Raw genomic sequence first — 25308 nt, forward strand, 5'->3', positions numbered from 1 at the left:
AAGGAAACACATTTTTTTTTTTTTTCAAATAGTTGAATTTTTCTCCGCGACAAAGATGAAGACCGTAATTATGAGAGAGGCTTCGTTATTCATATTCTTATTACAGGTATATGTTGAATTTATATGTTAAGTAAAATCTATAATTTATGATACAACCACCTATCATAAAAAGGTAGATGTGGTATTGGTGAAGCGTAAATTATTGTTACTCTATTCGTATATTTCTAGTTTAAAAATTGTAGTAATAAATGTGTCCTAACATGACATGAATTAGAAGAATGTGAGCAGAAAGAATGTTTGGTTTGAATTTCGCGGACAGCTACACAAGGACTGTCTACATTAGCCTCCCTAATTTAGCAGTGTAAGACTAGAGGGAAGGTAGCTAGTCATTACCACCCACCTTCAACTCTTGGGCCCTTTTACCAACGAATAGTGGGATTAATCGTATAATAATAGCACCCCCACTGTTGAAAGGGCGAGTATATTTGATGTGTCGGGGATTCGAAACCGCGCCCTGAGATTACGAGTCGAGTGCCTTAACGACTTGGCCATGTTGGTCTCAGAAAATATGTTACTTTATATTTCAAAGTAATGAATGTAGCACAAAGCGCTTTTTTCTAAATATTATATATTACTTAAAGCTTCATCAGGACATCCAGCTTTTCTGAAACGCACTATACACTCCTTCCAGAGTTTGCATTTGGTAGGTGTAGTGTCAGCAATCAATACATTGCTGTAGTGGTAGATTAAAGTACGTGTATAAATCAATACGTGTATAAATCACGTGAAAATCACGTGACCCTTCGCTTTGTGTGTATTCTACAACCTGGTTGTTTTTGTAATTAATGAATTCTGTGGCTTCCTAGTTATCTAGCAGTCTTTCAAATCGATGACTCTCCAACTAATCACGGCGCTCTATTTTCTGACATCACAGTAGACGTCATCAGACAACCGTCGGGGAACGAAGTCGTAAAGATTAAATATATACACCGCCATTGTTACGTTACGTACATGTAGTGTAAAGTGAACCCTCGTAGTGTAGTATCCAAGGTGGACAGAACATTTCAGAAGACGTCCAAGTGATTGTTGACAGTCCTTCTGTTATGTTGATTGTTTTACCTTTATAAATACGCCCCATGTCATGACATGGAAACCACAGGAATATCAATTGCATAATAAATAATTATATGAAGATTTATCTCCGTTATTTACAATTGAAATGTTCGGATGTTGAAACGGCCATACGTTTATGTTTGTTAACAAATTTTACAAAGGGCCGTATCATTTTCGTAGTTAAAAACAGGCAGCAACATAATTCAGACAACTTAGTATCAAATATTACATACTGTGGGTAATTGGACACTCATATTTCCTTAATATAAAGCCACGAAGGGTAACTATATTATACTATAATACTGGTTATTGATACTAGTTTGTTTTTTTCTTATGTAGTTGTATGAATCAGTTTTAATCCTGCTTCAACATGTTAAGGTTTTTATTGATATCCCATTAGGAGAAGAGCCTTAAATCAGACATTCTCATTCTATTAAGATATTTTGTTAATTATATATCATAATTTAATTTTAACCGTATAAAACTTAACCAGATCATATAAACAATACGAATGATCTATCACTTCATGTTTCAGAATTCTGGCAACCCACGATCCACGTGTTTATACTGTTGTAAACAATGTTTTGAATGTTAAACAGTACAGGAGGTTACGATCTGACAACTTCAACTAATATCCAGATGAGTAATTCATTATAAAATATAGAAAATATCGAAGCATTAGTTCAGTAGGTAGAATGCTAGTCAAAATGAGATATTTATTGGGAAGTTATTGCGTCATGAACAAGAAATCAGTTAAGTATTGAGTGTGTGAATGATTGAGGTGGAGACTGATCGAGCTCGAGAGATGTTTTTTTTCTTACCTGCTATGTCTACCGAGAATCGAACCCCTGATTTTAGCGTTGTAAATCCGAAGACTTACCACTGTGCCAGCGGGGGAAGTTATTCTGAAACTACTCAGTAAATTAGTATTCATTTGTTTCGAATAAAAAAAAAATCCTTTAAACGTAATTAAGTTGAAAAGTTTGTTTGCCGACTTAGTTCTACAATTTCTGCCCAAGTAAACGTAGCCTGTAACAAACCTTACTGAGTGTATGCGTTTTGTTATACCAAAACTTCGTCATTGTGGTTGCAGTGTCGACTGAAGGGAATCAAACCCCCTGATTTTAGCATTATAAGTTCGAAAGTTTACCGTTGTTCCACAGTGGACAAACCTTGTTGAATAAATTAATTTGTTAACACAATATCGATTGAGCTTAGCACTGTTTTTAAGAATAATAGAAACGAACCTGCTCAACGATATCATATGTTAGAACAATATGCAATTTGTTTTGCATTCTTATTTTTAAGTATTCAAATGATTAAATACTGTTCGTATTAAAGGTTTGTGCAAGTGTACAAATTATGAATAAATGCCAATTACTTTAAAAATAAGAAGGTATTTTGTTTTTCAGGTGCGGAAACTAAAATAAAAACACAAAAATATTCATCATATTTCAAAATATTATATTTTACAACGCTAAAATCAGGGGTTCGATTCCCCTCGGTGGGCTCAGCAGATAGCCCGCTATAGCTTTGCAATAAGAAAACACATACATCTTACATTTGTAGTATACTCAATAGACCCCATGTCTAATTTAGAACAATACTTTAGTGAGAATTCACTCCGTCTTTATACATATATATACATAAATTATTAGCATCGGAAAAATATATTTTAAAGATTAAAAGAGCAGACAGTATTGTCCTTTAGTCTTTAGATGTAGAACGCCTTCATCGGCGGTAAATCCTGTTTATTTTGAATATTTGCACAAATTTTCACAAAGTGCACATCACAATTTTTGAACTACCAATCTAAAAGGAGAGCTGTTAGTCAACAGCATCCACAAAATCTATCGGTAGACTTTCCATGTGTATGTATGATAATTAGTTCCTACTATTTAGTCAAATAAAAGGAGCCTAAGAGTTGGCGGTTGGTGCTATTACTCAGCTGTCTTCCCACTAGCGTATACGTTCAAAGTCATGGATGGCTATGCGCAGACAACCTTTGTGTAGCTTCCTGTGGAATTCTGATTTATTTTCATCAGAAACGCAACCAATACTATTTTATTTTTCCCTGTTTTCCTTTCATTGGTTCGAAACGAGTGACGTACTTGTAGGTGATTAAAAGTAACCACAGAAAACATAAGTTGAGAATCATAAAACCAGGAACTTTAGTTAGCCTTTACAAAGGCTTTCTTTTTTTTTTTTTAGTAAAGCAGCTGTCGGTCCGTGTTTATAAGCACAGTCAATGGCAGTGAAATTAATCCACTTTGTTTTATCTCAGTTACGATCCTTGATCTAGCCTGTCGCAGCTGACTATAAAATCATCAACTAATGCCATATCTTTGGTTCCTAGTATCAGGAACATCCAGAAACCAGAAATTTAATCCATGTTCAAGTGTACTTTTGTAATATCATAGTACCTTCTGCAGCTTTTAGAAAATTCCTTTTGTTCGACTACCACCTATTCAGGGCAGACGATACAAGTAAATATACAAGAAACGACAGATGTTTTCTCGTTTTTTCGCCAGGTGCGGCGATGTTCGTAGGGTGAAAAGACATTCACCCCTCCACATGCCAGATGGTAGCCAATACATACACAGGGCACCTGACACGCTACTGGGCGCTAAGTGCACTATAATGTAGTTAGCATGTCTGCTATAGCAAACGTTTTTTGTTTTGTTTTTTCTTTTCTGGTGAATTATGTTTTTCGATATTCAGAAGACTCGGGCGTATTCTACCATATGCAAGAATAACAATTAACTGTGACTGGATTTTTCACTGGTTAATCTTCAATTTCAATTAAATTGGGCGTGCCATTATAACAGCTGCGTGCGACTCCAGTATCTGTTTGATCAGACTTTATTAAAAACAGAAAAGTGGGAAAAAGTTATATGTGACTGACAAATGTTTGTCAGAAGAAAATGAATGTCAAACTGCGACTCAACACTATAATTATGAATAAACAAACATGTAACAGATGCCTTCAACTTTCTGTTGCTTGAGGTCAGTTGTCACACCGACATTACGCCAGCATGTATCTATCAATACTGGACGTATCCATATGTCATATCATGTACATCACGAACCACGATAGTGATTAATAATTGAAATAACAAGGAACTGCACAAAATCCAAATAGAACGTTTGGGAAAAAGCGCCTTAAACAGTGAAGGGTCAGTTCAAACAACACTTTAAAACCTTTATTATTGACTACTATGGCTGTACATATATAGAAGTGCACAAAAAAGCATCCATGTTCGACTTACAAGAAAATCCGCTCAAAACGATCTGTTTGTAATTGTTCGTACCAGCTTACAATAAAAACAATCTTGTAATTACACCCACATCTTTTGTATAATACTAAACAAGGTACAACAAAGGTCGTAGGGGGACTGGGAAATCGATTTATTCCTTCTATATTTTACGTAAGCTAAAACATCATCATTCAAGTGTAAGCGATGCTATCATTACCCCTTGATGTTTTGTTTCCTACAAATACCTCATGTTCTTTTAAAAAACTTAAGTACAGGATGAAACAGAAACTACCATCCAATAACGTATGTGTGTGTGTTTTCTTATAGCAAAGCTACATTGGACTATCTGTTGAGCCCACCGAGGGGAATCGAACCCTTAATTATAGCGTTGTAAATCCGTAGACTTACCGCTGTACCAGCGGGGGACCCAATAACGGATGAGCATTAGATGACTGTAACGTGTACATACTTAATGCTTTGTACACTATACAATCGGTGTCTTTAGGGAGACAGTCTATATTATGTACCAAGTGAAGAAGCTTAAAAAAATTCAATACACATAATGTTAAACTTCATTTCCCAAATTCGTAGAATAATTACTTTAAAATTCACAAAGGTTTATTTAAAGACAAATATATTTTAACCGAAAAGGTTGTTTTCCTAATGGTAAAATTTTAAACGTGCTTAGTGGGATTGTATAGTAGTCTAAGACATATTGTTTGCATACAGAATTTAGTCGCACAGAAACTACAAATGGTCACTATATTCTCAAACAAGTCTCCATGACAATCTTCTCCAGCTGCAGCAGTTTAAAATTTTAGATCCCGAATTAATGCGATCAAATAGTCAATGGCTACAATGTATAATCATGAACATATCAGCTAGCTATGTTTATTATCATTACAATGCAAAAAGCTAGCTACCCATAATATAGCATAAAAAAACACCAAACAAGATAAATAAATAATTGAATTTTTTTAAAACCTGTAAACAGAGATGGTTAAAAAGTAAGGAAACCAAACTGGATATACTGTAGACATTATTTATTCAAACTACAAATCCCTATTTTAACTCCACTAAATGTAATACTAGGTAAGATCACGGAACCAAAATTTGAATATGTAGTTTAACTAAATGATATCTATCCGGCAAAAATGGATTATGAAAAATAAGTCAAAGTTTTGAAATTTAAAACTTACCTTTCAGAACACTAAGAACTTGATGATTAGATCAGTAGTACCTTTCTCCATCGCTTAATGTAATTAAAGTTTTCGCTAATTAGTTTTAAAATATTAATTAAGCTATGTCCACTATACTCTTTTATTCGTTTTCAACATATAGCTTATCATTGCTGGTAACATATGATGTCTGTGGATAATATCTTAGTCAACTGAGATTATGTCCATAGATGATTGCCACGTATAAAAGATACAATGTTCCACCGAACGTTTTAATGCGCCCATTAGTTTAATCGTAGCCTAGTAAACATAGTGAGAGAAACTACTCATTTGCTAACTTGGCCCCCCTAGTGGCTCAGAAATGAGTTTGAGGGATTATAATACTAAAAATTGGGTTTCAATATCCGTAGTGGACATTGTATATATAATCTATAATGTAACTTTAGGCTTAACAAGAAATAAAGTTTCCTAATATTTCTCAGATATTTTAACATTATAAATACACGAAATACATCCTCCTTACTTTGTCTTTTTTTACCACGTGAAGACATACATAATTTACAACACACATCTAGTTTTATTATTATTATCGATTGGTTTGATACGTGAATCGAAGAGGCTCGATATTTGTATATTATAACAGAGATTGTTGTGTCGAGTTTTTAAATTTATTTTATGAAAAAAAAAATTCTGGTTCGATATCAAACAAAGCTAAAATCACTATTGTACACCATTAGATGTAAAGTTCTATCGACTGGAAAAGAAAACAGTTCCAGTATCAAATAAAAGTGGATGTGTATGTGAGAAGAGGAAATGTAACTTTGTGTTTTTTCTTCTGTCTGTAACATAAACAAATGGGTTTCTGTAGCTTACAGCGATGATTGGCAAAGTGCCAAGTGCTGAATGATAAAATCTCGTCTGGACTTTCAGGCAACGTCAAGTGCTTCAATCTCTTTATATTTATCGTATATCCATTACGTATGGTAAGATCATATGTAATAATTTCTTTCTTAATCTACTCTTGGTCTATAACGAAAATAAACTTTCATTAGTGAAATATTATGGGATACTTTCGTTCTGAAATAAGATTTAAAATATAGTTTGTTTTTTTACAAATTTCGTTGGAGGAGGTTATATTTAAAAAATGCAAATACTCGAGATTTTAAAAATAAATCTAATGCATCCTCAGTAAGGAACTAATCGCTAAATGTTAGGGCTATAAAAGCAAACTTGCAATTTTTTTTTACCGAGAGATTAAAAAATCCTTTTAAAATGCTTCTCTTAAGATCCTAGATATTTTAAAAAATAATTATAAGAAGTTTATTTTGACTTCGTCAGCGAGTTTAGTGTGCCCCTTTTTAAACAGTTGTTTAAATTAGACTTTAGTGAGAGAAATAAATTTCTAGATCAGAGAAAGAAAATGATCAAATGATCCAAAGCACAAGTAAAAGATGATCTCATGAACAATTTGAGATCTAACTACAGTTTTGGATTCAGAAGGTGAAACCCTTTTGCTTGATGTATTTAATCACACTAAAGGTATCAGAAATTAATTCATTCTATTTATGTCTAAAAGAATTTCAGTTTGAGGGTACGTTGGTTGAAATTCTGATAAGTAATAAAACTGAATCAGCTACTCACGGCCAAGCGTGTTAAGACGTGCGACTCAATCTGAGGGTCGCGAGTTCGCATCCCCGTCGCGCCAAACATGCTCGCCCATTCAGCCGTGGGGGCGTTATAATTTTACGGTAAATCCCACTACTCGATTGTAAAAGAGTAGCCCAAGAGTTGGCAGCAGTGGGTGGTTATGACTAGCTGCCTTCCCTTACACTCCTAAATTATGGACGGCTAGTGCAGATAGCCCTCGAGTAGCTTTGTGCGAAATTCCAAAGACAAAAGACGAATCAGCTACTCGCGCGCCCTGCGCTTGATATTGGTGGCGCACAAAAATGTAGCTAATAAAACGAAAGAACAGTCTCATAGGCTAATTTACTCTAATCCTACGTAAAAGGGTCTCGTTGTATTGCTAGCTTTATCGTATAACTTATTAGAAATGAAGGAATAAACAATATTGGTGAAAAATAGCATCCTACAGTTCACCATTTTAAAATGCAATGATCTTAACGAAACCCACTCCGACACACAGCGTCCTTTACATGAAGGAAGATGCTAAATGCAACAAAAAATGGGTGTAGAAGATGCCAACAAACTTCAGACCTCTTCGGGTGAACGGATAGACGAATAGTCAGAAATCACGTGAATTATTAACAATTTCACTATTTTATTGGGAAAATACGTCTCCAGTTTGATGAACAGTGATGAATGACGATGATGGCCGTCCACACCAGGAGGTCACTACACTCTGTCGCAAAAGTTGAAAATAGGTGTTTTGTTTACTTTAAAATACTCTGAACTAGTTGCCAGCCGTCCATAATTCTGAAGTGATAAACGAGAGAGATCATTGCTAGTCACACCGCTAATTCTTAGAACACTCTTTAGCAACAAATTGTCGGATTGACCATTTTATTATATATAGTAGGTGAAAGGGTATGTTGGGCGACAGGTTTCGATCCAGCGACACAGAGATTACGAGTCAAGAGTCCTAACCATCGGGCCACATCTAAAAAAAATACAATCAGTATTTAAAGGCTTTAGCTCCAATGTTTATTGTTGTTTTTACAGTGTTTTAGATCTTACTAAGTTTCCATGATACAGAACGTTCTCGTTGCGCAGATGCATTTTGAAATATACCCATACATTCAGTTTTTTGTGTTTTTATCTAAATGCATAATTCAAATTGTTTTTTCACAAACAAAACAAACTGTTACTTAAAATAAACGACTTGACAAGCGCTGCCATTATCAATTGACCTGTCATATTCTTCCATTTAATAGTAACTACTTCTGAATAACCAGTGGAGTAAATGATGCCTGTCCATTGGCTATGATTGACAGAAACGTGCGTTTCTTTAAGATCGAAATGCAAGAAAGTAAATAAGAAACGTGAAAATAAATAAACGATTTAATGTAGGAAAAGGTAAAAACAATATTTAATGAATTTATAAATATATGTAGCGATACATCCATATAATACTTGCGTTATTCCTGTCAGTATCGATTCAATTATTCATTTATTTACTATTGTAATAATTCAGGTGTTTTGAAGCTTCCATTAACTGGACACATTATTGGCATGAATTTTAGAAGCTAAATTACAAAAGATACGCTTTTTTAGGTTTGGGTAAGTTTTTAATTCAATGTTTGAAAATTTACACAAATAAAGTAGTCTAAAAAAGGACTACAAACTCTTAAGTCTAATGTGGCAGAAACTGATAGAGGGAAACATGTATAAGAAGCATATTGCATAATGAACAATAAAGACCCTAAATGAAACTTAATAACTGACAACAACTTAAGAAAATGGATTAAAGGCTCACGAAACGTCGAAAATATTGTATAAAAAGTGTTCTCTCGAAAAATAAAGACACAACAAATAAAATTCACTTTTAAGACCAACCTAATTTCCCCCTAACGTTTACGACCAATAACCTAATTAAGAAACTTCGTGAAAATTATTTTTAAAGTGAATTTTATATACTGTGCCTAGAATATTTAACTAAAGACAATTTATATATGGGAATAAAGCGATTTCAAAATAATTTACATACATGATAGAAATTTCGTTTTACCTAATTAATATGTGGTTATTTTATAGACAGGATACGAGTAACAATGTTGCCCATCACACACGTAAGGGTTATTCTGGTGGTAAAAATATGAGCACACAAAAGAACTATGTACAAATAACAATGTTACAGCACCATCATATGCGAACATCTTACGTGATTTACCATGGTAACTTTATCATTTGATAGACTAATTGGATAGCGTTAAGTGAAAATATAATATCAAGAATGACTACTAAATATAAATACTGTTGTTAGCGTGTTTACTTCTAACACGAGGTAACTGTTGTAAAGAGACATGTTTAACACGTAGTAAGTATTGTTTGTTTGTTTGTTTTGTTTTTTGGAACTTCGCACAAAGCTACTCGAGGGCTATCTGTGCTCGTAGCAAGTAGCGATAGTTTAAGTACGTGTATCGTTTGTATACGAACCCTGGATAGATGGGCGACGTTCGTTCCCTCACTGTAACATCCTCCCCCTAAAGAATATTATATCCTGGAAATTTTTAAATAGTGGAAGATAAGTCACGTGCTATAAACGACAGTAATTGTTACGTACAATGCGTGTTATGGGAGAATGACGCTAACCCTAAAACAGGCCATCGTACGAGTATTTATATTATAAAAAAAGAAATGCAATGAATTATGCAAGTTCTAATTTTAAAACGTTCACGAAAAAAAAAAATCCTTGTATTTCAGCGAAACCTGGAAATATTCTGAGATTTAACACTGAAAGGTTCTCTTGTTGTCATGTCAATAACTACTGCGGACCAATCACGTTTTATCTAACGATCGTTTGGTGTTGTGTTCTTCCTCTGCAGTATTAGCATTATCACGTGGGGAGTGAGCTACCTAAGATTACAAAATGGAAAAGTCTGAAATTGAACTTCCCTAAAATCACTCAAGCTTTTTTCCCGTAATTTTTCCTTCAGAGGAGAAGTTAAGAGTGAACGTATGATTTGCAAATAAAAACTGACCAAAAAAAGCTATTACGCTTACTGAGCTTTGATAATGAAACACGTCGCTAAACGTCAAAGTTATAAAACCAAGACACTGGCCACGTGATCGCTGCTTATGAAATAGACAGATCAATATTGTTTAATAACGAAGTTGTATCGTTTAGGTCTGGGTACTATAATAAACAAACTTATATGGGGGTTTAAAAATTGTGTTTTAGCTGTTTAAAACTTCATAATGTAAGTGTAAGAAGTAAAACACCTATACACATTTTTAAAAATCACACTGACTGAATTGGCCTTTTACTGAAAGCTGCAGTGTGCTGCCTATGTTTGAAAGAAAAACTACAATAAACACGTAATGCACTTAAATATTACATACAAAATATTTTAAAAAATCTCCAAATGAATATCACGAAAACCTTCATAAAATTAAGTATACATTTCAAAAGAGAGTCACATATCTCCACTAAACAATAAATAGTAAACTAAAGGGTAATCATTATTTTCTTTAATAATAAAACTTGTATAAATGAACAAGTTAAACCCTTTACTCAGTTCAGACCTTTATGTAAAATAAAGTATGATAGCAACAATTGTTACTCATTCGCGTTTATAGTTTACAGAGAAAAAAAAAACTGATGAATAATAACTGAAATAATTATAGACATTAATTAATAGTTTACAAAAGTACAAATGCGCTACAATATCAATACTACGTCTACAACACAGACTATAAACGAAAACCTCATAGAAGAGAAGAGTGGTTCCGTGTTACATCATCCACGTCTCTTTCGAAACACGGCAATAATGGTGTGATTGATCTACTGTGTTTTCTTAAATTTATTCCACGTGAAGCAGCGCTGCTCCCATGTTTCGAAACAATGTCAAAAGTCGTTTCATGTGTTGTTGTTTTGTTACGATATCGAAGTTAGAAATATTTAAAGTTTAGGAAGGAATATGCCACAGTATTGTAGAGGACAGGAACCAATCTGTTAAGCTCTACTCTATAAATTTTACGCAATCAAACAACCACCTATTAAATGCTCGTAAAATAGCTACTGTAACATCTCGCGCGATTTTCAAGTTTCATTTCCTGACAAAAAAAAAAAAAATCATCTTGGCCCTTAAGCAACTACATACATCAGTAGTGACGTAACTACATCAGGTAATCGTAAGGCTTAATTACGAATGGTTACAATACTGAAATACACACACACAGCAACATCCTAAATAGCAAAACAATGAGGATGGCCCGTATGAACAACTTACTTATTATTCAAAAGTGAAAGAGTAGCCTTCTATAAATACGTTATTACGACCACAGCAATAAGCAACCTTAAAGCGACACCGTCCTGTGAAGCCCACACGGAGAATGACGTCATCTTTCTATAATTATCAGGAATTAATATATCAACGACTATATGTCAAGTCCTTTCAGAACTGGTACATGCGGTTTTGCTGGATGGAATCATATCTTTACCTGTAATGTGTGGGTGTCTGCGTTCATCCAAGTAAAAAGGGAATATTTGGGATATAGGGACATCATATTTCCTAAGAGAAACTTCCTCTACTCACGTAAGGGGGGAAGGGGTGTTGAAGAAATGTTTCCTTATTATTCCTACATCAGTAACTTTTTCTGTGATTTTTCAAGTATCCCAATGAATACTAGACATGTGTGACACTTCTATGGCATCAGATAATGAAAACAGCAACTATCTCTCGTGTAGAAGTGGCTGAAGCGAAAGTACGTATAGATGGGGTTAAGAATATACAAATACAACCGGATTAACTCCACCACTGATTATTGTATTACATGCCCATGGCATTCGAGATTCTATATATATATGGCTATTATTTACTACTACTGAAACTAAAAAGACGTTATTTTCTTTCCTACTAAATTTTGTTTACGCCACATCTTACAAGTTACCTTCTGTTGTTGATTGGCTATTTAAGTTTCTTCTTGTTGCCGTTTGGTCACCAGAGATGACGTCATCATTCGAGTTAACAAAACAAATTCGGCGTTTGGTAACAACAATTTCGTCACTCGAGCAAATAGAAAATTTCTTGTGATGAGCATAACAGGTATGTTTATAGGTTGTCATGGTAACCCATAACACTCAACTGAACACACCCACATCGAGAAAGAAGATAACCAAGCAAAAAACTTCACAACATCTAGGGCCGCGATAGGTTAATGAGAACCCACGTGATCTCTAACACGTGAGGTGTCTCATGCTGCTTCGTCATAATTGTGCACTTCTGCTCGTTCCTGGATCATGTTTCCACCCCCTTGCCGTCGGCTGTCGATTGAACCCTAAAAGATAGATTGTCATTAATTATCTGCGGTAAAAAGGTGGTACTCTCATTTCACAGTAGAGCACTTCTCCTTTTCTTTTTAAATTACACATTCAGTTAATTTTAATTATATAGAAAACATTAGTTTCTGTTTATAAGTTCACTACATTCCGGATATACACGGATAGTACCAGTGTAGCGTAGCAGGCGGGAGAGAGGAGCACTTTTCAATCTATCCCCTCCCACCATAAAAGTACTAAAATTGGTAAAATTACCCTCACAAAAACCAGGGGAATGCATGATATTCAATGCAGAACCCACGAGCTTCCAAGACCCCACTATAAGGTTGGGCGTATTCCATTTGTCCGCTCGGTCACATAAACCTTGCATCCCCCCACTTTTAACTATATATTTTTAGCAAGATGTCCAAAAACTTTACACAGCCAAAATTATTCGTATATGTAAGAATGTTTTGATTCTTCAGTATAATTGTGTGTGTGTGACGTGCAAAAAAAATAAAAAACCTACCGATCAGTTTTTAAATTATAAATGCTAAGAATCCATGACTGAAACATATATGAAAATATGTTTTAATATACGAGACTGTCAACAAAATGTACCTAACTTTGTAAAATATGCAACTTAGTACACAGTCTGTGGGAAAATAATGTACTTATGTGACGATAAATAGATAAGAAAACACAACGCAATGTTTTTCCAATACTGGTCGGTGTTTTAGGAGTTTAGTTTAAAATATATATAAAGAAAGAGAGAGAATTATATGAAGAAGTTTTATACGATTCTCTAAAGTCCCTCGTTTTGTTTTTCTTTTGGTTCGAAAGTGAGCGACTAACACTAGAATGGGAAACTATAAGTGACACATCCACACAAAATGCTTATGGGAAAGAGGAAGGGAGACTATGGTTGCTCCGAACATAATGTGACCATACAAAAGCCTAGTGAGAGAAGGGCAGTTGGTCTACGAGGTCTGTTCAAAAAATACGCGGACTGTTTGAATTGCGCGGCTCCAGTTGGTTCCAGGGGAATCCGCTTGGTGTCGCTAGGTTCGCACAGATCAGCTGATTACGACGCCATTTCCCGATTGCAGATATCTTCATTTGTGTATCAGCTACGCGGTTTCAAGTGAAGTGCGATTTTTTCGTTTGGCGGATTTCAGAATGAATGACCTGAAGGAGCAACGACTTGCTGTGAAATTTTGTGTTAAACTTGAAAAATCTGCGACTGAAACTTTTGCTATGCTTAACACGGCTTACGGTGATGTTGCTATGAAGCGTACGGCATGTTTCAAGTGGCATGAACGTTTTAAGGATGGTCGACAGTCCATTGAAGATGATGAGCGTCCTGGACGTCCTTCCACGTCAACTGACGACCCACACGTTGACAAAATCAACACCCTGGTGCGGGCAAATCGACATCTGACTGTCAGGGAGCTTGCTGAAGAGTGTGGGATATCAGTTGGATCTTGTTACGAGATTTTGACCGAAAAATTGAAGATGCACCGCGTTGCTGCGAAATTTGTGCCTCAGAACTCGTGAGTTTTTGGCCAAACACTCGATCACTGTTCTTCCCCACCCACCCCCTACTCATCTGACCTTGCTCCTTGCGATTTTTTCTTGTTCTCCAAACTCAAAAGACCCTTGAAAGGAAGAAGATTTGAGACGATTCCCGAGATTAAGGCAAATGCGACGAAGGAGCTGGAGGACATTAAAAAAGAAGCGTACCAGGACTGTTTCAACAAGTGGAAACACCGTTGGGATAAGTGTGTGCGTTGGGGAGGAGAGTACTTTGAAAGGGTCCCACACCTGTAACTTCTAAATAAAGTACATTTTGTTTTATGACGTCAGTCCGCGTATTTTTTGAACAGCCCTCGTATTCTAACCGGTATTGAAGTTTCCCATGGCTTTCAGATAAAAGGCGAAACGCCGTAGACATCACCTACGGACTTCACTGACAGCTGACTTTGGTTGCGATTGTTTTGTGAGAAATGAATACAAGGTAATGTTCAACAGTTATATTACCCTGTTTTAGGAGTCGAAGTTCATGATGTAAGCTTAACCAATATTACTTTAGTTTCAAACAATCTCTTGTAACAGTTATTTCAGCCAAAGAATATGTAGTGTGGCATATGCGTTAGTTGAGGGAAACTTTGAACACTCGTACGTCCGACTGTGGGCGAAACGGATCTCTTCTGTTGAAATGTTCAGAAATGATAGTTGGCACATACCATGGGCGACGTTCGATAATATATTAAATTTTACTGCCACAGGCATATTGGTCAACCTATTTCTGATCGTCCGTTTTATTCTAATAAAAAACTAACGACTAATCTATGTTCTTAGACGATGGGTTCATATGTTTATATAAAACAGTGATATGTGCTTTAGAACTGGAAACTGTTAAAACCAAATGACTGTGATACAATATCATAAATAATTATGGTAATAGTAAGGATAAAGGTTATGAAAGGTAAAAATATTTGTGCAGACATGTTGAAAGTTCACACTGTGATTGGCTGCAATCCAACCAATGAAAAATGTCACACCAGTGTGAATTCTATAAAACTACAAGCAGTCATACTGTGCCCAGCAGTAGTAATACGAATCTGGTAATGGCTTCCTCCTAGGAATGAAATACTATATGACAAGCATGTAGAAATCAAAAGTTTTGGCTGATCAATAACACGTTTTGGTACAAGAACTTTATGAAAGACTCTGAAAGGTTAGTGAAACTGACACTGTTTATGGTAGAAGAGCTCGACAAATGATGTGAAATATTTCAGGTATGTTCTTGACGTATCAGACGAAGTACGGGTGTTGCCAAGAACCTTGTTATAAATACAAATGTGAATATTATTTTGAGAACAGTGAAATACACATTAGCAGCAGCCAGACGAGTAGCTGCTGAGAACAGTTAACCAGATCAAAGGTTTGAAATAGAAGTTAAATCGCAAACATTGGAATTAGTAAAGTGGGAGACGTGTCCACTTTACATAACAAATCCCAAGTTTGAATTTGGAGAAAGCGACCAACGACAGAAAGTTCGTTCTAAATGTAAAGCAGCATCATAATCAATATACATTTACATTTGGAGCTGCATCTCAACCAATGGTGTCCGTGATCTACACAAAGGTGATGGCACTCTGACTGTTAACAAGTACAGGTAGATTCTGACCCAATTACCAGGAAAAGAACTAAGCAAGACATATATCTCAAACATATGACAAATAATGTAAAACTATACCTGCGCAAAGTTTCAGTCTAAACGTTCTTAAGGCTGTATGTGCTTATGTAAAAACTGACAGGCAATTAAATAACTTGGTTGAATTATAAAAAATAATACGGGATATATAAAACCATATTTCACAAACATAGGATGGTAAATTATATAACAAAATTAGATGCAAAGTTGAATATAGAACAAAGTAACCCACATACAAAATACTAGTTTTTTATTTATTTCAGATTATTACTTGTTTATGATTCCAATATGTATATAACCCATGTATTACCATCATCACGTTTATTACTGTACGTGTCGAACTTATTTTAAAACTGGAGTGAAGGAAGTTACTTCAGAAAAATAAGGCGAGGCTAGTCCTTTTATATACACACGGTCGTGGATATTTTAATTTTTATCCGTCACTGAGTGTGAAGTATAATTTTGTACAAGCTAGTAATACTTCTGTAAATAGGCCGATCCAATTAAAATACTTGTATCCTGTAAAATTTCTTGGTCACATGTATCACCAGATAAGCTGGGAGCAATACCCGTGCTCTTAACGGGTAAGCAATTTTACCTCAAATGAACAACTCTTCTGTTCAATAATGCTGGTAAAACATCTCAATCTTGGGGCAAACACTCAGTTCTAACTCGTTGCACATGTTTCAACGTGCGTGTATGACGAAGTATGAAGCTTTATTATTGTAACAATCTACAAAACAGAAAATCGAAAACGGAAATGCTCATTTTGGCGATAACTTGTTACGTTCAACAGAACATGAATATATATGAAAACGTCATGGATCTGTTTCATTTATGAAGCCATTATTCTCAAACGAACAGTCTCAGGGCTATGCTAGTTATATAAAGAGAGATCCTGGCGCCAGTTATTGTGCGTTTTATTTTACAAATCCCGAACAGTTATCTGGCAACACAATCATTCCGTTGCTTCAGGCTACTGAACTCCACAACTTAACTGGTTTTGTTTTCTTAGAGCAAAGCCACATCGGGGAGAATCGAACCCCTGATTTTAGCGTTGTAAATCCGTGAACTTACCGCTGTACTGGCGAGGGGCTACTTAACTGGTAATTTCAAACACTGAAAAATACTGTACTATGTTTAACTCATATTCTGCGAGAGCACAACAATCTGCATACGTATATTCCCGGTATTCTGTTTGCTTTAAACTTATGAAATGTCATTCACCTATGTTCAATCAAAACGATATTTATATATAAACTTTACAAAATGCCTTTTCGTCAAATTTTAAATAATCTCGTCTGTCTTTTAAATACTGACAACAGCACCCTACCACCAACACACCCACTGCTTAAATTTTGTGCAAAAAAAGAGGATATTTAGTAATATCGCAAGGGTTTGAAATTTGCTCACTAGCTATGAAATCCAAGGCTCTACTACAAGGCTAACTACCCCCCTCTCTCTTTCCAGTACCCTATTAAGGCTAACTACCCCCCTCTCTTTCCAGTACAGTATTTTATCATAATTTATTAGTTCTAAGCTAGTAATTCTCCACCCTAGAACAGAGGTAATAACAGCTGAACACCAGAGTGCCTTTATAACTTCAAAACCTATAAAATGAAAGATAATTTTAAAGTGCAGAAGTCAGAATAAACTGGTTTATTATCAAGACATTCGGCAGTGTTTCTGGCCACCAAAACAACATACAAGACACACTATGTGTTAACAGGAGTGATGACTTAGCAGTTCCCCACTTTCTGTAGCTCAGACTGCGATGATCGAAACTATCACACATTTTCAGTGAATGTACTTTACTGGATCCTTACGTCATACACCCAAATTTGAGGGAATCTATTACGAAATGCACGAGATATTAAATCTCTAATTTTGACGGACTGTTTTTTTTCTTTTATTTGTGATAAAAAATAATTGTCATGAATTTTTTTAAAATCAAATTTGGAACAATGATAGATCTTTGTAAACTACAATTATTTGTCAAATAGTAAGTCACATATGCAAAGTTAGCTAACAAAAGCCGCTCAGTTTTGACCAACATTGTTGCATATCCCTGCACAAAAGGTCACGTAAGCTATCGGTAACATTTTTACTACAGCTTCAGCTAGAAGTAAAATTGACCTTTTTTAGTTGTTTTTTTCATTCGAATTAAAGATAGCTGATTTAAAGCATAGCAGTTTATAACTTAAGTTTTCAAAATAATCACACCAGTAGATGGTTATCATTGATTATTAATTTCCCGCTTTTAGCCTAAAATGTACTAAATATTTTAAAATTATCCTGATTAAAAAGCGATTAGCATCATATGATATTAACTTAAATAATGATGATGCTTGATACGGCTATACCGAGTGCATTCGGGTGATGACATGAAACTATTATTCTAGTTTCCACAGCGTTACTATAAATAATTTGGTTGTTTCTGTAAAATATAGGTCTGTTACGAATGATAGGATGCGATCCTAAAACTAATAATGGTTAATATCAAGTGTTACTTTATTACTTGTTGTGGTTTCTTAACAGAAAGTTCATTACTTAATCAGACCGCGTTTTCGGTCAACTTGGGCCATGAAGGTGAGTAAAACAAAATACTAGGCCTAGTTAACTAATGAATGAATAATTGTTGTAAAATTATTACCAATACTATAAATGTAGTTACCAATTTTTCCACCAGGTTTGATTTCATTCCTTACAGTCGTTTACTAAATTCGCTTTGGTCGAACCTTTTTTTTTTCACATCAAAGGTGTTTTGATTAGATTTTTTTACACAAGGATTTAGAAAATATAGTTTCAACTGACTGGGACTGAATGGCTCCAAAGGACATAAGAATCAAAATAAGGCTTGAAATATTAAGAACTCACTAGATTATGAATGTGGAAGAAATACTATTTTAAATCGAATAAATGTAAACATACCCACAAAAAAAAACATTACATTCTTATACAAAGCATCATAAGTAATTGTAAAGTAAATAAGTTTCAAATAAACAATAATTTATGAACTTAAGTTTTTACGTTTGCATCAGATCAGCAATTGTAATTGAACAGTTTCCCCTGGAGATAAACTTGTCAACCCTATTTACTTTCAACAAAAGATGTGCCAAAGTATACAACGTGTATGTAACTGACAGAATTAGCAGGGTGTTAAAATATTTTAATGAGCATAAGAGTCATAGGTAAGGGAACCGATGTTGTCTGAACATTTTTGATTTGTTACTGAAGTGCTACGCTGAATGGAGAATAGAGAATTTGTGTATAATTATTACAGACAAAAATACCCGTCCCCAGTGATGGAAAAGTTTAAGTCAATATATAAATTTAAATTATTTCATGAGCTTTAGAAAAGTTAATTTTGTTACACTCTTGGTTTCGCTCAGAACCAGAGCGAAAAACTACTTACACCTCCCATCATGGAAAGTAATTGTTGAATATTTCAGTCAGGCTAAAATACACTCAACAATAACATCAGTAAATCTATATTTTTATTGTTTAAGTTACGTCAATGTTTGAAATCTGAAAGACAGTGTTATTAGTTTCTAACAATTTAGTGTAGAATATTCTGATTTGTGAAATAAAATTTCGCATCAACCCATTATTCATTTCAACAGTGAATACTGTAATAACAGGTCTTTCAAACGAAATACTGACGAACACTCAGGGAGACACGGCGGTTCGTAATACATATAAAGTGGAAAGTAGTTGTTTCATTTTTTAACTCAATGATCACGACTTACATGAGAAATAAGTTCCTCGCAAGTTCACAATTAGCATATTAAATTCAAATATATTTCGATGCCTGGCTTTATGTGGCAAGCGATGATGATACTAGAACTTCTGTATGGTTTCTATATCGGTAGTGAAAATATTCAAACTACCTACGATGTCACAGGGGCATAGGATAATACCGATGTAAATTAGCACTAATCAGGATATTGTAAAATCCATGATATTTTAATTCTCTATTGAAATAACGTAAGACTAACATCAGTCCTTTTGTTCATTTCCCATTATTGTTTATAGATGTATCCCAGGAATTAATAATCTACAAAGGACTGTAATGTATTTACTATTATTTATTTACTTTATTATCGATGTTTGTTTCAGTTAAATACACATTTAGAAATACATGCAACTTATGCTGTTAAATGTGTATTGCGAAATTCCCACCTATTCACTAAATTTGTAGAAGAGTCTTGAGTGTAAGAATCAACAATGTGTATGTATGTAAATACGAGTATTGTTGCCTTAGCTGGAAATTTTAGAAAATATCCTCTCAAGTTTATAAAAGGTAATCAACGGAACGGGAATAGACAAATATTGATCAGCTATAGTCAGTATACTATAACTCTTAGAAGTTATAACTGTGATAAACGTTTATTAATCAGGAAACTATAAATACAGTGGAGCGCCGTTAAGACGCGGTATTGGGGGGGGGGTCAACCTGCTTAACCGCGGCTTAAACTTTTGTGACTGAAAAGCCGAAGTCGCCAACAGCTCCGCCGAGGAGCCTCATCCGGGCCATTGCGTGATCATTATAATATTAATGTATAGACTATTCAGATACAATTGACAAGTGCCGTTTTAATACAAACGACCGATGCATTGCGATGGTTCGCTTTTCCCTGTAAAGTTTCGTCTTCCCATGTTACGTGCGGGCCGTCATTTTAAATCTCATTGGAGCGATATTGCGCAGTTGCATAAATTATTAAATTTTTAATACCGAATTTATTAACTGACAGTTAAACAATAAGAAAAAACAAATAAAATACATTTAAAACCATTTTATTTCACATTTTTTTAATGATTTAATACATCAAAAATTTTGGGACAAGACTTGCTACAGCGGCTTAAGCGATTTCGCGGTTTACTGGTCCGCGGCTTAATGGCGCTCCACTGTATCTGACCAAGTAGATTTCAAACGTTACTAGCTGTGTGAAGAGCTAGATAGTAAACTGTATCGATATCGACTCGAAATTAATTCTACCAGGGTGAACAGTCTATAAAATATTCAGTTCCAGACCAGAGAGAAAATTCAGTAATGTACAATTGTAAGTTTATAAATCCTCTGCATAAGTCATTATTTGTAATAGCCGTTATCATAAATTGTATTGTTTGTACATTAAAACACATTTGTGTTAAGAAAGAAAATCGTGTTCATCAATCTTGTTGCCGAATATAATAAATTTAATTCATACCGACATTCAATTAACTTCATTAATCAAAATTTCAGGCTATTTGAAATAGTGATACGTAACATAACAAATGGGAGATTGGTCTAGGATACTTTATAATACGTAACATGAGCTTCCATTATTCCCTTAATGAGACACTTTTCCCCATTAATTCTAAGTTTCATTGAATTATGTGCCTTGGTGATATGTATGTCAATATTATTACTAACTGAATAAAAACGGACATTTTTATATACATTTTTTTCAATTGCATTTTGCACAAACCACCAAAATATAATTTTATATCACAAATTTTAAATAAAGCTGTAAATACCTCATTAGACTTGGGCTCTCTTCCTTTATTTAACCTCCTTCTGTCACCGGAAGTATTGTTATTACCATTTACTGGTAACGTAGAGGAGGAGGCAGGGTAGTCATCTGGTGGTGGTGGAGGCGGCAGTGGGAACATTGGAGGGGGTGGAGGTGGCTGTAATAGTGGTCGGGTTTTCTCCAGGTCTACATATCGATGGGGTAAGGTGCCATTCATACTGTACGGGTAGATTTTCTCGGTCACTGCTTCTGGAAATGGAAGAAGTTTAATTAAAACCCACTTTATATTGTATCCAAATGAACTCCTTTCTCAGATCTCTCACTATGAGTAAGTTTATCCAATGATGCGTACATTTGCCACTGTGGATGTAAATTACCATTCTATTAAAATAAGATACTATATTCTATACACGATACACAAGTTGAAATTATTCACTTTCGTGAAGAAGCAACATTATGGACACAATGTGAAGCTAGAATGACAAACATGAATGTTGTTTTTGTTTTCAGAAAACAAACGCCGTTCCTTTAAATATTGCTCCAACAAATAATGTAAGCCAGTACATACAAATAAACCTACTGAGGAGGCACTGTTCCAGGGGCAGGTTGGTCCACCAGAACACCGAACAGTTGCCAGGTGGACCGGTGCACTCGACGCATTCTAATGTAAAAATCTACGCCCCTGGATAGCATAAGCATTTTTTAAAAATAAAGTTAAATTTTTGACGTTTTATATTAAAGCATATCTTTATATTTGGTGTTCATTAATATATTTTTCTTCTCGAAAGTAAAGTTTTCAATATTTAAAATCTTCTCGTACAAACACATACAGTTTGTTGTCTACAGAATATACCTGCCATACTTTATTTTAATTTAATGACGTAAGGACTTATCTATCGACTAATGTGTTTCCGTTATATACGTCATACACACACGGAGCTCGTATGTAAAGCAACGCGAACCAATCATCGTTGTGCTGAGAATCTGAGAAGTACGTGAAGACTCGACTACAGAAGAAAGGTTCTGTTGTACGATGTTTATACTATCAACTATATTTTTCAACTTACTGACACGTACTAAGTGCAGACGGGTAGCATACATCTTTTAAACACGCGATTAAGTGAAATTTATTTTGGTTTTAAACTTCTGGTGAAGCTGCACGAGGACTATCCGTGCTAGCCATTCCAAATTTAGCAGTGATAATCAACTAGTCATCACCACCTACCATCAAGCCTGGGGTTACTCTCTTATCAACGACTATTGAAATTAGCCGTCATATTATAATGGCTCATGGATTAGAACCTATGACACTCACATTGCGAGTCAAGTGTCATAACCACCAGGTCAGGACCGAAGCTTTATTAAACCAAAATTACATCTATCAATGTTTTGTTACAGTCACTCACCCACTGCCCTGTTATATCGTCTCTGTTCCTTCTTCACGTAGACGCAAGACGTAACCAGGACAAAGACTATGATGGCTACAGAAGCTGCTAATGGAGCTAGAACCGGTAAACGAAGATAAACTGGGAGTTCTTCTTCACCCGTGATTACAGCATGAAAATTCCATTTCATCGGCCCTTCTGAAGAGACAATGTTTTATTCTCCAGACAGTTTTTACTTGTAGCCTTTTATTTAAATGTACATGCCAAGTTTGTGATTGTGAGATTCTACAAGTCTTTGATAATAAAACTGTGAACAACCTTATATTTAATTCCACCTGCAAGTTTACCTACAAGTGCATTAATTTCTTAAGCCTAATTAGAAATGTAATAATTAATTCAACCTAAGTCAAATATTCATAATAAATATAAGTTTTAAATGCCATTGAAAATTCAGAAATTTTAACATTTTAAGTGCTGTTTGTAAATACAGTATACTTCTTGCTAAACATCCATAATAAATTATACTGAAAAGTAAAGTTATAGCGTAAAAATTTAGTAGTTTCTTTAACTGGGTGAAAATACTTAAAAAAAACAACTTTAACTATAATCACCAATTTATGTGTAAAATTGGTTTGGGTTGAGAAAATGTATGTAGAGGAACGAATAACGTTTCGATCTTCATCGGTCATCGTCAAGTTCACAAAGAAAGAAAAGAGGTAACTGATCGATAGCTGACTACATGTTTGAAGGGGGTTGTGTAACTGAGTGTAGGAATGTAGAGGGGGTATTTAGATGCGTGATTATATTTATTAATATAGGTATACAGGTGTACCTTTGTATTGGTTTATATAGGGCTTGAGTTGTTGTATAAGTAAGGCTTCTTTAATTTTGCGTTTGTTTCTTTATTTAGTATATGAGTGTTTTCTATGGTTATGTTGTGTTTATTTGACTCGCAGTGTTCGAAAACGTGTGAAGGTGACTTTTTGTGTGTTTTGAATCTGGTTTCCATTTTTCTACTTGTTTCTACAATATAAAAATCGGTCACATTGTATTTTATAAATAATGTTGGCGTGGTGTTTGTCGGTGTAGTTTTTACATAGTATAGACTTGTTGCCCTGGTTTTTTTAATAAATTTGGTATTAACTGGAATGTCATATTTTGTTACTAGTTTTTGCCAAATGTTGGTTATTTTTCTGATGATGTCGGGAATATATAGTATGCAGCAGTATATGGTTTCGTGATTTTTTAATTCGTGGGATATATTTACTTTTTTTGGTTGATTTTGCTTTTTGTCTAGGTGTGTGCGTATAATGTTTTCTACGGTTTGTGGAGGAAACTTATTGATGTTGATGAAGTATTATTTTATTTTGTCTAATTCATCGTTAATTTTATCTGGTGAGCATAGTTTTATGGATGTGTTTATTTGGTTTCTTAGTATGTTGAGTTTTTGTTTTGTTTCATGTGCTGAGTCCCAAGGAATGTATAGTCCAGTATGGGTGATTTTCGGTGGATTTCTGTTTTAAATTGTATCGGTTCTTGTAATTTTGTTTAAGAAATGATATTTGATTGTTTTCTCCTGTTCACATGTGAAGTTAATGTTGGGATGCATAGAGTTAATGTGATTAATAAAATTAAGTATGTGTTCTGTATATTTGAAACCGCAAACCGTGTCATCTACATATCTGTACCAGTATAGTGGTGGATGTAATGCTGTGTTAATTGCTTGTGTTTCAACTTGTGTCAAAATATTGGCTAGAACTGGTAATACTGGATTGCCCATGCTTAGGCCATTTGTTTGTATATAGAAACTTGACAATGACCAAAGAAGATCGAAATGTTGTTCGGTCCTCTAGATAAAAATTTTCTCAACCCAAACCAGCCGTTTTACATACATTTTTCTCTACAAGTGGTTTTCTTGTCATCACTGATAATCACCAATTTGTTTCCATACAGTTCATTATCTAGGGGGGTTCTATACACTGTATCATGTTCAGTAATTTTATGTTCGTACCTATTACAACACTTCATGTGAAAAACTGACCAAAATTATGGGTGAATCATTATAGATCATTTTTATGTAAATTACATATGACCCTAGTAGTAGCATTAATTGCAGTATTGTTGGTTTTGCTGTTTACGTTTTCTGTGCAACTACCAAACTGTTGAACCCACAAGTAATAGATTATAAAAATGTCTTTAACAATTTAATGAGGATCCATGTGGTTCCTATCAGCAATTCGAGTGTAATTGTATATATAGTCCTGCAAAATAATTCAACTTTCAAGAATTACAAATATGTTAATAACATTATTCACCATTACAGGTACTAGGCCTAGACCTGATACCCCAGTTAATTTTGTAAAAAATTACCCAGCACCTATAGAAACTTCAAGGTATTTGGGTTTGGGAGTTGCACCTTCAATTTTTTATTTACTTGTTATTGTAATATCAAAGATATTAGTGGGGTTTGTTTTCCTTTATATATCATAAGCTTTTAAAGTTAATAACTCTCATTTTGTTCACACTAGTGACATGAAAACCTTTGGAAGAAGGAACATAATATTTGTTTTGTTGAACTTAATTATCTAATCAAACTAGACACAGCCTTTGCAGACTTACTCGCCCCATCTGTCTTCAACACCGACACCGTTTCACTTGGGTTACTGTTTCCTATCTGACTAGCAGCTTGAAGATACATG

The 25308-nt window shown here is 34.7% G+C and overlaps 1 protein-coding gene across 1 annotated transcript; it reads right to left on the minus strand.

Moving 5' to 3' along the window:
• Positions 1 to 8774: 8774 nt before the first annotated feature.
• Positions 8775 to 25302, minus strand: LOC143229920 (uncharacterized). Its single transcript, XM_076462788.1, has 4 exons — positions 25229 to 25302; positions 22631 to 22807; positions 21229 to 21473; positions 8775 to 12508 (listed from the first exon to the last, which is right to left on the minus strand). Exons 2-4 carry the CDS (start codon positions 22797 to 22799, stop codon positions 12425 to 12427), a joined length of 498 nt encoding a protein of 165 aa, XP_076318903.1. The 5' UTR covers positions 22800 to 22807; positions 25229 to 25302; the 3' UTR covers positions 8775 to 12424.
• Positions 25303 to 25308: the final 6 nt, after the last annotated feature.

The sequence above is a fragment of the Tachypleus tridentatus genome, chromosome 10 (assembly GCF_004210375.1).
Source record: "Tachypleus tridentatus isolate NWPU-2018 chromosome 10, ASM421037v1, whole genome shotgun sequence".
Lineage (NCBI taxonomy): Eukaryota > Metazoa > Arthropoda > Merostomata > Xiphosura > Limulidae > Tachypleus > Tachypleus tridentatus.

Coding starts and splice junctions, on each gene's coding strand:
- LOC143229920 (XM_076462788.1), bottom strand. CDS start 22,799: ATGAAATGGAATTTTCATGCTGTAATCACGGGTGAAGAAGAACTCCCA. Junction 21,474..22,630: donor ACGATATAACAGGGCAGTGG/GTGAGTGACTGT, acceptor TTCCATTTCCAG/AAGCAGTGACCGAGAAAATC. Junction 12,509..21,228: donor GAGAGCCCAAGTCTAATGAG/GTATTTACAGCT, acceptor TCTATCTTTTAG/GGTTCAATCGACAGCCGACG.